This window comes from Plasmodium cynomolgi, chromosome 2 (assembly GCF_000321355.1).
Source record: "Plasmodium cynomolgi strain B DNA, chromosome 2, whole genome shotgun sequence".
Taxonomy (NCBI): Eukaryota; Apicomplexa; class Aconoidasida; order Haemosporida; family Plasmodiidae; genus Plasmodium; species Plasmodium cynomolgi.
Genome location: NC_020395.1, coordinates 666,672 through 681,684, shown reverse-complemented (window position 1 = coordinate 681,684; position 15,013 = coordinate 666,672). Strand labels below are relative to the sequence as shown.

Here is a 15,013-nt window from a genome sequence, read left to right as displayed (position 1 = left end):
TAAAAAAAAACATTTTGTGTATATATTCATTTCTGTTCATTCGTACAAGTTTAAACGCTTGTCACTACGAAAAAGCGAAGTTTTTTTTTTTTTTTTTTTTTTTTCCTTGCAAACTCCTACATGATATAATAAATAAACAAGTGTAAGTTTAAGTTACCGTACAATTCGTGAACGTGTTTCAAGTGAAAGATCAAACTTGGCGGGTGCTTGTTTTCGCAAGTAAGATATGTACACATAAGTGTACGTACACTTGTGTATATAAATGGTAGCTCTATATATATCTACCTTTGTTCATTTTTACACGCGAGAGGTTACATTACACGCGCACATCTGTTGTTACATTTACACCACATACTCCTGAAATTACAAGTGCAAATTTTGCAGAGATGTATTGTACTTTTTTAAACCCAGCATTTTGTACATTATGCACATTTTGTACATTATGCACATTTTGAACATTTTGCACACTTTGCACATTTCGAACAGATGTAACTCCTTAGTTCCGTAACACAAGTTGTATAGAACAAAAACTGATTGTTGCACGCGGTTAATCTTTTATTGCGCCCTTTTTTTTTTTTAAGCCACTGGTGAAAGCAAAAAATGGAAAAAATAAAGAAAGTTATCGTAAAAGGAAATAATTTTTAAAAGTGTATAAAAATGCTTTTCCCAAATGCCACCCTTTGTGAGTTGCTCTGCCTTTTTTCACCCCTCACTTTTACGCTTCACATAAGAAAAAGGAAGGGGAACTTGTTTTACTGCACCATAGCAAATCTGTGAGTCCCTTTTATTCCGCTTTGTTATACTCGCTTCTCCCAATGTCCCCACGCGGCTGCTAAATTGTACACACACCTACACACCACGTTGCTCCACTACCATTTTCATACCCCTGTTACACCATTTATGAAAATCCGGTGGTCTCTTCCAAATGTTATGACTGTGCGTCGCCCAAAATTTGATGCCCCCAACCACGTTACACAAAAGGGACTATCTGTCAGAGCAAACTACTACAGTGCAAGGTTAAAAAAAAAAGGAACATCTCTCAAATGTTTACAGTTGGATATTAACGCAGCGTGTGCGTAAAAGCAGAGTGGCACTCATCACGAGTTCTCTGCACATTTTTGCGCAAACAATTTTTTTTTTTCATTTTCGGAAATGCTCCTTTCCGTTAAATTGTTCTAAAAGGAAAATGCTTTCACTTCACTTTTATTTGGATCAATTTTTTAAAAGCTTCACATTGTCACGCTCACAAGTGATTAATAGCAAATATATGTTAAATAAACTGAATGAGTTAAAATGATGAAAATTTTTATGGACCATAAAATGGCCCAATTGTGTTTAAAAAGAATCGTTGTCAAAATGGAAGGGCCTTTTTCCTTTACGAAGAAAATTTCACTAGCACATCGTGCGCACACAGGGTTTTCTCTTTTACGCCTTACGTGACTTGATGTTTTTCTAAACGCAAATGAAAAAAAACAGTGTGTAATGTGTTATTAGCCAACTGTCATATATAAAAATGTGTGTTTGTGTGTACATACACGTATATAACCAATCAATACAAAACCGTAGTGAAAAAAGGGCACACCACATTCTTACCTATATGCACATATGCCAATTTTGCAATGAACACACACATGGGGATATGATGTAATAGCTGCGAATGAGAACAAACACGCTTCCCAACACCCCTCTACTCGTCCTTTAGGGCTTGCTTCCCCAAATTGAACCTTCACATTAGCCGCGTTGATCGAGCCGCTATACAACCCACATTTACCGCGTTAACTATGTTTCAAAAAAAAAAATAAAACTGTGGCGAAAAAACCCAACGCAGAAAAAAGCCCCTTTTCCGTTGGCACAAAAATTTTGCTAATTTTAACAGAACCAAAATGACCGTTACTGTGCAAATGCCACCTTAAAGTAACAATCGAATTCTAAAAAAAAAAAAAAGCACACATATGCGTATATATGTATAGTACAAAAAGTACCACTCGTCATTTTTTTCATTTTTTAAATGTCAATTTTTTTTCTATTCTCTTCCTTTTATGTTTTTCCCCTTTTTTTCACGGTTCGTCCTTTCCGCGCATCTCTCATAGAATTGCTCACCCCCGTAAACAACATAAAAACGGTAGTTTTATATGCAAAATCAAAGGCCATAACTTTGCCTTAGCAATGTTGAAATATGTTTCGTGCCAGAACAATGGCGTTGAATGAACCACACCCCTCCCAGACGCATTTACCCAAGCGAATATGTCACGTACTTTTCTGCTTCGCGTAAACAAAAGGAATTTAAAAAGGAAAAGTATGCGCTTTCTTAAATCGTATGACGTTGTTAAAAAAAGTTTCCACATTTTCAATGTACACAATTCTTACCTACCTAACTGTTACGCAAAAAAGGTATTACCACAGCAAATCTATTTTTTTTCTTTTTTTCTCTCCTTTTTCGAAATTCAAAAGTGTTGCAGTTATGCGGATTTTTCCCCTACCTGGTGAATATGTATTTCCCCCCACGTACATTTTCAAGCATCCCTGGTTTTTCAAAATTAAAATAATTCTTCAACAAATTAACTCCTTTTAAATGATAAATTTATATATAAAAATAAAATTACACCATATGGCTTCATTTTTCTGTTGTTAGCAAGCAACTTCCCTTCTTTGCATTGCTGCCCTTTTACGCGGTGTGTATTTTCTTATTTTTTGCTCAGTAGGCCAATATTTTGGAAGCTTCAAAATGAGTTAAGTTGGTTTGCTCCTCATTTGTTTCCCTCTCTACTTTGTTCCTTCATTTTATCTCAATTTAGAAATCGAAAATGTAAGAATTTCTCAAAAAAATAGAAGCATTTCCCTCCATTTTTACCTACAGAAATAAAAAATGCATTTTATATTATGCCACACGCATTCACCGTAACGTGAACAAATTAAATTATTCCGCATTTGGCAACATATATGGATGTTTCAAACATTTTAAAGGAAGAGAATTAAGCCAAACGGATCATAAAAACAGTGACACAAATGTTCACCGTTATGCTGATTTTTCTTTTCCATTTTTTAATATCTATCCCGATTACTGTTACTAAGCTTTGCTGCCCAATCGTATATGAAAGGTGAGCACTTCGGGAAAAAAAAAAAAAAAAAAAAAATTTTTTTTTTGAGTGTATACGTTAAAACACGCTTTTATGGCCAAATGGGGGAAAAATACTCTTCAGTGATAATCTCAAAAGAAGGATTGGTGAGCAATTCCTTTTTGCCAGTCGACGAAATCGTTAACTATGTTTGTTGATGTTTGGTGTTTAAAAAGTTGCCCCCTTTTTTTTTTTTTTATTTTCATACCAAGGATGTACAAACTGGTATCGTGTCACACTCTGAACGGAAAGCTTGGCTTCTTCTTTTTTTTGTTTCCCTTTTTTCTGACTTGATTTAAAGTAGTTCTAAGGATATTAATAATTGGCCAGCCGGCCTTCCTTTTTTTCTGTCGCCATGCAGCCCTACTACTATGTGACCGCACGACTGCGATAAGGATCGCCCTACCCCCTAGGAGCTAACCCTTTTTGAAGCACACATACACGTGAACCTATCTACCCACTTATGTGTACAAAGTAAATTTCGCAGCCACGCCTATTTGCTGTTATAAGTATACTCAAGTAGCACGTCTCGTCTTTTCGCTTGCAACTTTCGTTGACATGTCTCCTGGCCAAGTAAATAAGAAAAATACGCCAATTCCACAATGTTTTGTAGAATGCAAAAAAGTAAAAATTACATGTCCACCGTATTTTTTTTTTTTTTTAAGCCATGTACCCCACGTAGCAGTAGCTGCGAGTATATGCGCTTGTCCACATGCTCACACGCGTGTGTTGCGACGTAAACCTGTTGGTAGAACCACAACATACAGATGATGTTCGCATCCCCGCACCCTTACTGCAGAGCGAGATAAACAAGCTAAAAGAAGTTTTAAAAAAACTCCCACAAGAAAAAAATGAAGAAAAGAAAAGAGAGGTGCTGAAGAAGGTAATAGCGTACATGACCCTCGGGGTCGACGTATCAAAGCTATTTCCGGACGTTATAATGATATCAAACACAAATGATATAATACAGAAAAAAATGATATACCTCTACCTAAATAACTACGCAGGTGAGTTATTTGGTTACATCGCGCCAGAGGATGTTTATGTCCCGCAGTTGTTAGTTGCATTCCATTTGCTGCCTTTTTAGGAAAACCCCTTTTATTACACTTTTGTGTTTCCCCCCTACACACCACCACCATCACCACAGAAACGAACTCGGAACTGTCCCTTCTCACTATAAACACCCTGCAAAAGGACAGCAAAGATGACGACCCAATTATAAGGGGGCTAGCCTTACGGAGTTTTTGCAACTTGCGAATTAATAATTTGTTTGAGTATATAGAAGGGCCTTTATTTAACGGATTGAACGACAAAAATTCCTACGTCCGAAGAATCGCCATAATCAGCTGTATCAAGCTGATTAAAATGAACCCACAGATAGCTATAAAAAATGATGTCATAAAAATTTTGAAAAATAAACTTCTAGACAAAGACTCCCAGTGTATAATAAACGCAGTGCATGCATTGAACGAAATATTGGTAGATGAAGGAGGATTAAAAGTAAATAAAGAAATCATTTTTAACATGCTAAACAAAATATCTACCTTTAACGAATGGGGAAAGTGTGTTGTTCTAAATATCGTAAGTACCTACATTCCAGAGAATGAAGACGAAATGTATGACATTATGAACATATTAGAAAATCACATAAGAGATTTTTCCTCCGCTGTATTTCTATCGTGTTTAAAATGTTTTTTAAATTTCTCATCCAATGATACAAATTTACAAATTCAGATTTTTCAAAGAATGAAGGACCCTTTACTTACTTTAATTTCGACCTCTTCTTACGAAATTTCTTACATCGTTTTGTTGCATACAAATTTGTTACTACACGAGGCGAATAAACTGAACTATAACATATTCGACTATGACTACAAGCATTTCTTTTTTCGATACAATGATCTTACGTACATAAAGGACATTAAGTTGGACATCCTCGTATCCGTGGCCACGAAGGTGAAACCTCTACAGTGGAGTTATGCTCCCCCTTGCTTCGCATAACTGGTGCACTCTCCGCAGGGTGTCCCTTTAGCACCATAGGGAAGTTTTTCCCCTGCATTGTACATTTGGTGCGCCTATCCCGTTGTTGCACGAAAAGGCGCCCACATGGTGAGGGGCCCCTCCTCAAACATCCAATCTCATTGAGCACTCGTGTTACCCACACTCCGCAGAACAACGTGGTCATGATAACGAACGAATTGAGCGAGTATATCTGCGACCAGAACGTGGACATCGCGCAGAAGGCCATTTACTCTATCGGGTGCATAGCTCTGAAAATACCAAAGGCAATTTCCAAAATAGTGGAGTTAGCCCTATCGTCCTTTCTCCCCATGAACCATTCCTACATTTGCAGCGCCACCATAGAAATGCTAGCCAACATACTGAGAAAGTACGAAGAATACACCAAGGTAATCATTGAAGAAATTATAAAACATGATAACAAACTGATAGAGAATGATGGAATCAGATCCTACATTTGGATTGTCGGAGAATATTCAGAGTATATAGAAAATGCACCCTACATTTTGGAAGAATATGTCAATTTGACTGACTGCTCCTATTTATTCATGCTGGAATTGTTGACGGCGTGTGTGAAGGTCCTATATAGAAGACCTTCCGAAATGGTTGTCATTCTCTCCTCCCTTTTTGACAACATTTTAAAAAATTATAAATACCCGGAGCTTACGGACAAAATGCACTTTTATTACAAGCTGCTAAGTTATAATTATGAACAAGCCTTCAAAATCATTGTTTGTAAAAAAAAACTAGTAAAAAATTTCTGCGAATCGAATGAAAATATTTTACTGGACAAATTGTTCAATGAATTTAATACCCTGTCTGTATTGTATAAACAACCTATATACAAATTTGTGGAATATTCTAAAATACGTTTTGGCGGAATGTACGACCCAGCGGAAAATGAAGACGAGGGGACCCATAACGATCATGTTCATATGGATGACGCTGCTGTAGACAATGTTAACCATAACATTGCACATGTAAGCGACACGGATAGGGAAAGCTTTGTGAACTCTCCAGAGGAGGATGCCGGAATGGCTGGCATGTACCCGTTGCCTACCAGTGACACCCACACAAATCACCTTAACAGCAGAAGCAGTGGAAACCTGCCCAACATGAACGAGGATATGCTCCTTATGGGCGATGAAGATATGGGGGGATATCACCACAGCGGGGACAGGCATAACGCGAACGGTCGCACGAACGGTCGCACAAACGATCACACGCACGATCATTCGCGCGATCACGCTTACGACCATCGAGAAGGCGACGGGGTGGGGAACAACGACCACCTCCCTGCAGAAGCCCCAAAATACCTCAACAACGTGAACGCCCCCTTAAGTAGTAGCAATGTAAAAAAATCACGCGGCAGAGGTTCCACCAACAACGCGCCCACAACCTCCGTTGGTAGTAACCCACCCAATAGTAAAAAATTGGAGAAAAAAAAGTCGCATGAATTGATCAACTCCACTAATTCGGGGAAGTTGAACAAAATGAATGATATTTTAATCGATGCAGAAAATATAAACCCAGAAAACTACCAAGAGCAGTGGAGTATTCTACCTGAACAAAATAATGAAAAACTATTTTTAAGAAAAAATTACTACAACTTACAGTTAGAAACAATTGACGAATTTATATCAAAATACAACATTGTAACCCTCGCCTCCGGGGAAATCGATCAGTGCCTCAAGTTTTACATGTACTCGCAATTTTATACGAAGCAGTACATTTTTATTGAGCTAATTTTCAACAAGGCAGAAAATTCGATCAACTGGATACTCAAGTCCCAGTGCGACGACCCCAACATGCTCGATCGCTTCACCGATTATTTCAGGGACATATTCATGAATTTCATGTGACGTCCAGCGTTTGGAGCGACGTCCTGCGATTTCGTGCAAACTCGTCTGGAGCGACTTCCTGCGATTTCGTGCAAACTCGTCTGGCGCCACTGTCCTCCCCTTCAGCTCCTTCCAATCAAGTGTCCCTATCCCCTGTTTGATGTAATTTTGCCTTTTCCCGAATACTCCCCACGTGACTGGCAAAACTGCACGCACAATGAATTGTAACCGTGCCCGATGCGTGCCCCCCGTACACACCTCCCTATCTGCGTAACTGTAGCAGCGCAGGGGAGTCATGTCTATATGTCCCTCATATGTATGAAAGCATTCATATGTATACACGTGCGTATGTCCACACACGCACCTGCATTTCTCGTTGAGTATAATTTTTTTTTATTTGTCTGACCCCTTTTTTTTTTTCTTTTTTGAACCCCTTTAATTAATATTATCATCGTATATATATCTTCTTACATGGAAACAATTTCTCCACTCTCCCCCATGTACACTAACTCTCCTTTTTTTTTTTTAAACCACTTCCCCAAATGATGTGTTAAAATGTGTTCCCACGCCGTTCCAAATGGAATGACAAAACAAATCGACGCTCTGTGCACTTTTTTTAAAAGAAAATGCTCTTTTTTTTTTTTTTTGTTCCACGTCGTAATGAAGCATGGACTAGTAAGAAGCGGAAAATATGAGACAATATAAAAAACATATTGGACATGTTTACAAGTCTGCCCCATGTGGGCGAGGATTCCACTACATTTTTCTCATCATTAGTAATATTAAATTAGCTAGCACGCGAATACCCTATGGAATGTTTCATTCTAACCTGCGCAATAAATACATGATGAGGGAATAAAAAAAAAAAAAAAAAACGCTACCATATTTTCGTCTTCCCCCGTTGGTCTCTCATTATGTTGTCCTTTCCCATCTCTTCTCTCCTAACATTCCAACTTCTTTATCATACTTCTCACAATTTTTAATCAAATTGTAAACCAGCAGCTCATTGCGTTTTCCGTACAACTCCCGCACCAACATGGTGGCATAGGAGGAGGAGTTCAAGCTAAAGCTTAATATCAGGGCACCGAAATTTCGCTCGCATTTTGTCATTTTTTCTTTACTGGTTCTATGACTGCTTGTTTCACTTTGAAAATATTCACTGCTCATATTTTCTTTTTTCTCTTCTGGGGAAGTATTGTTATACCCACTTGCATCCACATTATGTGAACATCTCCCCTTTTTATCCCTCTCTGTCTGTTCAGCTTGACCACCACGTACAGATATTTCGCTACGCTTACTGGCAGAGGTGGGGACGCTCTTCATTTCCCCATTATTGCATACTCCCCTTTCGCTGCACCGGTGGGCATGTGCTTTCCCTTTTGAATTTTCATTTTTCTCAAAATTGGAGGTGGCATACAAGTCGGAGAGGAATTTCCTCTTCGGTTCCTTATACTGACAGAAGCAGAAATACAGATTGGCTGGTCGCGTGACTATGTTTCTAAAGACACAAGTCATTCCATACTCGTATTCAAACGAATTGACGTACGTGTCAAACTTTTTTATTGTATGTAAGGCTTGTTTAATCGGAATGGCATTATTTAATATATTATCGCTAGCTAGTCGAATGGACTGGTTAACATTTTTCTTTTCCTCCTTTTTTATCAAATGTTTTATGAACCCACTTGCTACCTTATCGTCATGCACTCTAAACAGCTCATCATCGTGGAGGGTATACATCAGGTAGAGTAATATTTCTAAGAAAACGAGTCTTACTTGGCTTCCTCTGTATTTTCTGTACAGCTTTTTGAAGACGTTTAGGTAGGAGAGTCTGGGGGGCATGCTGCCCAGGACGGGCAAAACGACATTATAGATGTTTGCACCTTTCAATTTCCCATCGCAGTAGAGAGATCCATCACCACCGCTACCATCCCTTCCGCTGCTTTCCCCCCTACCATACAACACAGCTATGTAATTATGCTGTGCTTTTGCTTCCCCCCCTTGCGACTGCACCTCCTTCACAAAGACGTAGTCCCCCTTTCCAGGCGAGGCACCGAAATTTTCCAACCGGTACGAGGTTAACATGTTGAATATCTTCGCGCTGTATGAGTGCATGTGAAATCTCCTTGTCTCCATGCTCACACCCTTAACGCATGTCTTCTCGTTCTTGTAAAAATGGGTTTCTTCCTCGGGTGCGTTAGTGTGCTTTCTGCTGGGGTCATTCTGTGCACTGTCGACCAAACGTTTCCGCTTCTCCCTTTCAGCGAGTTCATTCGCTTTGCTTCGTCCATCACTGCGATCGGGGCGATCGGTGAGACCGCTATCATCGCTACCACCACCGCTTCCCCTTCCGCGGCTATTCCTCTCGCACATGTACAAATTGCGCAGGAGGATGTACGCCTCGTACTCCGAATTGGTCAGATACGAAAAGAGGTGCTTGTTCGCGCTAGCCGGCTTGCCCAGATCGTCACGCGGAATCGCGTCGCTCCCTCTGAGCAGCTTATTCGCTTTGTTAGACAAATAACGAAAAGCAAAGGTGGCGTTCTTTTTCTGATATATGTCGCAAGCATTTTTCAAGAAAATCGTCAGATTATCTTTAGTAGCATTTCCATAAAACCTTTTATTTTCAAAAATGAGAGGATCTAAGACATGCCCTATGTATTCTTTGTAGTCCCTGCGTATTAAGGCCTTCCCTTTATTAAAGGTATTTTTATATACTCCAAATCTTTGCATTCCAAAATAATTTATAAACCCATGTTTTTTAATCTGCTCCAATTTATGCCTTAAATAATCTTCATGTGTTTGTACATTTCTGAGAACTACCACAAATCGATTGCCACTATGTGCGCCTAACTCGATTTTTTTCTGCACCTTTTCAAGGCCATAAATTTGTATCTTCTTCATTTTTTTATGATTCGAGATACCACTCCTCATCATGTTGCTTATTTTATGAATGTGCATCATTCTAGTGGAAATGATTTGCGTCGACACACTTCTTTTGTCTTTAAAACCTGCGTAGTAAAAATCTTTTATGGGGATGTTCGTACTTTTGCTAATTTCTCTGATGGCTTCTTGTGTGTCCTTGTTCACTTTATACAGAATAAAATTTATCCATTCGTTTTTCTCCTCTGTGGAGTTACTTTCCCCATCTGGTTGTGGCGAACTGTAGCATCCATCGTGGTCTCTCCTCTCTTGTGTCGATCCTAGTTTCTCGACTGTTATTTTCTGCTTTCGTTTAGCCTTATCACCGCCATCTACCTTTTCGAGGATGTCTCTCTCTTCGCCACTGGCGTGGTCACTCGCATGCTCACATTGCACCCTCTTTCTAACATAGCTCAAATTCAAAACATTTTTATCTTTCCCAATTTCATATACGTGAAAATCTTCACATTTATATTTAAAGATGCACATGAGGTCATTTTTTTTTTCTTCCCCATTGAACCCATTTTCACCTAAGAAGTCGCTCATAAAATGGTTGATCCCGACATCTTCTTCTAATAAGTAGCTAGCTGCAAAATGACGCACCTCCTTTGTGAAGTTCCAATTTCTTGCTAATGGTAAAGCTACATTTTTCCTTCTCCTCGACAGCAACTTGGTTGTGTGCCATCCCAGAAACATCATCTACTTTGCCTCCGCACCTATGTGTCATTACTGCATTTTAAAAGGTGTAGATTTTTTTTTTACACCGCTTGGCGAATAGGGCGTAGGGACGAGGAGCCCACAAAAAAGAACATATCAAGGAGCAACCCACTGTACATATGTAATCCCCATATGTACTTTTACGCTCCACTTGGCATTTATGCAAATTTTATCCACTGAGGAGTGGCCACATTTAGTGATCCACTTAAATGCAAATTAAAAGAGTGACCATCGAAGGAGCAGTGAACCTCGCCAATTTTGCGATGCCTCACAAGTTACGGCCGCGTACCCTTCAGGGTTAAAACGTCGCAAAAAATAGTTCTACGCCGCTCACACGCATGTGCCTCGTGTACATATGTATAGATGCACGTATAGGTATAGTTACCCACCTGTTTGAGCACTCCCCTACGTACGTGTGACATCTCTGCAGCAGGCGAGTTTCTAAACAAAGGCGCCTTCGCCAGTTGTCCCCAATTAGCACCTTTTTAAGTAAGCACTCGTTCCAACTTACCACAAACATTTCGAAAGAGAGTTATTCTCGTTGTGCCGCTTATCCTTATCTCTGCCCGTTTGCGCCATTTTGCATCTCTGCTTTTTTTTTTTTTCCCTTTTCCCCGTGTTTTATCCTCACCCTCGTTATGTGACCCCACCCTTTTTCAAGCCATTTAATGAACCCCTTTTTTACTGAATTACTCCCAAAGAGTGAACCCAAATTAACCTCAACTTCCCGACCCCCGATGAATAGCATAAAGGACAAGCTTACGAAGGAAGTAAAAAACTTTAAAAGAACTGCGTTGCTTAGGGGAAGTCCTGCGTTCAGGATTAGCGTATGGTTTTCTGGTAAACCCATGAACATAGTGCGGATAAGGACCTCCAATCGAAAGCATCCCCACGTCTCAATTTTTTTTTGTGTACTATCCCACGTGCGGACTACAACGTTCCGCTGTATTCAGCATATCAGTTCATATGATCCCCACCCATACACACACTTCACTCTCCTCCTTTTTTTTTTTAGGAATAACCGTTGGACTCGCCTGGATTCTAATCAGCGAGTACAACAACCCGAAAAGCAACAACATATTCATTAAAAAAAAGGAGGCAGATTTTTTTACCAGAGAGGAAATAGAAAAATGGAACAAGCCGTACTACTCCAAAGGTGAGCACAGCACAGTGGTTATGGACTCTAACATGACGGCAGACGAAAAGAGGAAGCACATACTGAAGGGAATAAATAACACCAAATGAAGCACACAAAAGAAAAAAGAGTGATGGGAAGGCAATAGCCCTCCCTGCGGTGTTGCAAAGATGCGTTACTACTAAGTTGGTGAAAGTCCCTTCCATTTGACGCATTCTTGGTGAGCACCATCGCCCAGTTTTTGCAAAGCGGATGTTCCACAAGGGGGAGGCAAAATGGGTACAAATGTGGGTGCAGCGAAGGAACGCATACTTGAGGAAATAACATCACGTGTGTGAAGAATCACAAAATAATGGAGAGCGAAGAATGAAGCGTAGAACGAAAGGCGGTGCGAAAGGTGCTGCGAAGGATGGGTGGCACGAAGCGGGGCTCAACAATTAAGCGGCCCTTGCCGTGCCCCGCCCGTCAGTACGTTTTGGATAAAAATATGGCCACCCCTCGCTGGTACCAATTTTCCTGCAGTACCCCCCGCGAAACGGGAAATTTCCAGAAGCCAATAAACGATCTCCTCGACTTGTCCAAATAAATTGGCAACTCCATAAAGTTGGAGTTGGATTTTTCGCTTATTTTTTTATTCAAGATTTCCTTCTTTTCCCAGGTGATGGTTACTGGGGGGAGGTCGATGGACAGTTCGTCGCTCAGGGTAAGGCACTGCGTAGGGTGAAAAGGGAAGGAGCGGGAGAAAAGGGTGTGCGTGAGGTGCGGCGCGTGTGAAGTGATGGCAACAAATGGGGGCAATAATTCGGCGATAACAACTCGGCGATAACAACTCGGCGATAACAACTCGGCGGTAACAACTCGGCGGTAACAACTCGGCGGTAACAAATCTGAGTGACAACCCCGTGGTGACGAAATTTCCAAACCGCACGCCGCATGCCCCCAGCTGAACCGCCCATCTCCGCTTACCTCCTCCACGTCGCTCCACTGGGCGCCCTCGATGGACAAACAAGTTATCGTGAAATGAACCGTGTCGTCGAGCAGCTCCGCGGGGCTTGGGCCAATGGCCACTGACAACTCCAAGTCATCCAGCGAGTTCTTAAATTTAGAAGCACACAGTTGCCTAGTCGCTGTAATAAACGCCCTTGGGTAAAATAAACCACCCAGCCATATAAAATGAATGGACAATTTATTGTCCAACTTAAAGTGAGCCGTTATCGTGTCGTTATTTTTCTGATGATAAGCATCCAAAGTAAGATCATTACTTCTGCTTCTGCTCCTGCTTCTGCCTGTGCCCCTGCCTCTACTCATACTTTTTTGTTTGTTCACACTTGCTTTCCTTTTTTCGTTCAGCTCTGTAGTTATGACTATTATTTGATAAAAACGATTAATTAACTCTCGTATCCAATTTGTCAAATTCAAGTTAGTTGCATTCCCATCGACAAGCCAACTAGGTGGCACGTTGAATGAATTTAAGTCCTTAGCCAGTGCTCTCAATTTATTTGTGTATTTTAATTTTTCCTCTAGTACATTTTTTAGCTGATTTAAGTTCCCTCTAATAACCTTTAAAAGATCCCTAAAAAGGTGATTCTCCCTTTCGAAGCACCTAAAAACGGCGTTACTCATATTTTCTTCATTTCTTTCCAAATCGGGAATACACTGAGGCAGGCTATCCAAAATTTTGTTAATGAATAAGACATTTTCGTTCTGTGAGTAAAGATGCGTGACCCTGCTTGCGGTGGACGATTCGGACAATTCGCCCTCCTCAGAGGAGGAAGCCCCTTCCTCGCCCAGATCCATGATCGCACCTTTTGTCACATCGGCGTCACCCGGAGAAACCATGGGGATAACACGCTTATCCCCTTTTCTGTACAACACCATGCTCACGTTGTTCTCCTCCCCTAGTGCCTTCGTCAGAGGAGCATGAGGCAACGGCTCATAAACATCGGAGCAGCTTTTACTATACAGTATGTTCCACTTGCTTAAAATGCTAAAATTCGTTCTGGTGGTTAGCAACCCTTCGGCTTGTTTTCCAAAGCCTAGCCATGCAGGTAAATCAGTGTTACTCATATTACTTGTCCATTTTAGGTAGTCATTTAAATGTCTGAACAGGTCTGGAGAAGTTAACAAATCTTTTGCGGAGGAACTTTTACAAATGTTTAGCTTAAAATCTGCTTCGAACGAATTAGAATTCATCAAATGCTCAATGAAGGTGTCTAAAATTTTCGAGTCCACCAGATTGTCCAGCCTACCACCATACACCACCTCATTTAGTATTTTTTTTATGGCATCCCAAGGGATGTTGGAAGGATCTATATGTTCAATGACGCTCTTCCCTATTTTTGTGGATGCTCTATCTAGCCAATTATCTACAACGGATAAAGCACAAGCTAAATCGGAGTCACCAAATTCGTATCCTTTGGTCCATCCGATGGGGGTGTATCTCCTTCTTTCCAAAATTATTGCATGCAGGAAGGAAACAAGAAAGTACAATCTCATTCTAGCAATTTTGGGATCTTCTAAATTTCTATTTTCTAAAAATAAAGAGAATGTTCGCAGTATGGACGATTTAATACCTACCGGTGGTTCGAACATGAAAGTTAGCGATATACGTAGCAAATTGGGAGGAATTTTAGGGTTTATTTCCATCGTCAGAAATAGTCGAAAATTATGATTTGTCGTGGCTTTGTGTATGTTTTTCTCCAACTGATGGAGCCACTTGGGGGATAAGTGAATATTTTTTAGTAGAACCCACCCTCCATTTTTTTGAGCGGATGATATGACTTTTTCTGCTGAGATGTAGCCTTCTTCCGAACCCATTGCGATGGAAAATAGGGACACTCTACATTTCTCACTCAACTGTTGCACCTTGTTGCTGGGGTCAAATCCAGGGGCGCTTATCAGCACAATGGGGATATTCCCACTGGCATTTTCCTTCACATATTTCTCAAACTCGTTAGTCGATAATTCAGGAATCCACAGGAAATCCTTTCCTAGGATAACATTTATAAGCTTGTTAAAGCATTTGTCTAACTTGTCTGGTCTGATTGCCTTAATAATTAGTGATTCCTTTAGACAAGCTAAAATTTGTTCTTCCTTCTTTGCACCATTTTGCATGAATATGTTAGTATTATCCGAGCTGCTCAAATTGTGTACATACTGCGGATCTACATTTCGACTCAGGACTTCCCCCGATTCGTCACTCTTCCCATTTTGCAGTCCAAAATTTGGGGCACTGATTATAGACGAAATTAATTGTTCCGGTTCAG

The 15,013-nt window shown here is 40.3% G+C and overlaps 3 protein-coding genes across 3 annotated transcripts; 2 read left to right on the top strand and 1 right to left on the bottom strand.

Moving 5' to 3' along the window:
- Nucleotides 1–3,828: 3,828 nt before the first annotated feature.
- Nucleotides 3,829–6,997, top strand: PCYB_022510 (adapter-related protein complex 4 beta 1 subunit; the record flags this gene model as incomplete). Its single annotated transcript, XM_004220600.1, has 3 exons — nucleotides 3,829–4,123; nucleotides 4,264–5,072; nucleotides 5,288–6,997. The coding sequence occupies 3 exons, from the start codon at nucleotides 3,829–3,831 to the stop codon at nucleotides 6,995–6,997; spliced, it is 2,814 nt and encodes a 937-aa protein (XP_004220648.1).
- Nucleotides 6,998–7,888: 891 nt separating this feature from the next.
- Nucleotides 7,889–10,482, bottom strand: PCYB_022500 (hypothetical protein; the record flags this gene model as incomplete). Its single annotated transcript, XM_004220599.1, has 1 exon — nucleotides 7,889–10,482. A coding segment is annotated over one exon (2,592 nt), but the record flags the coding sequence as incomplete, so codon positions are not given.
- Nucleotides 10,483–11,349: 867 nt separating this feature from the next.
- On the top strand, nucleotides 11,350–11,857 carry PCYB_022490 (hypothetical protein; the record flags this gene model as incomplete). Its single annotated transcript, XM_004220598.1, has 2 exons — nucleotides 11,350–11,452; nucleotides 11,628–11,857. 2 exons carry the CDS (start codon nucleotides 11,350–11,352, stop codon nucleotides 11,855–11,857), a joined length of 333 nt encoding a protein of 110 aa, XP_004220646.1.
- Between the last annotated feature and the right edge of the window lie 3,156 nt (nucleotides 11,858–15,013).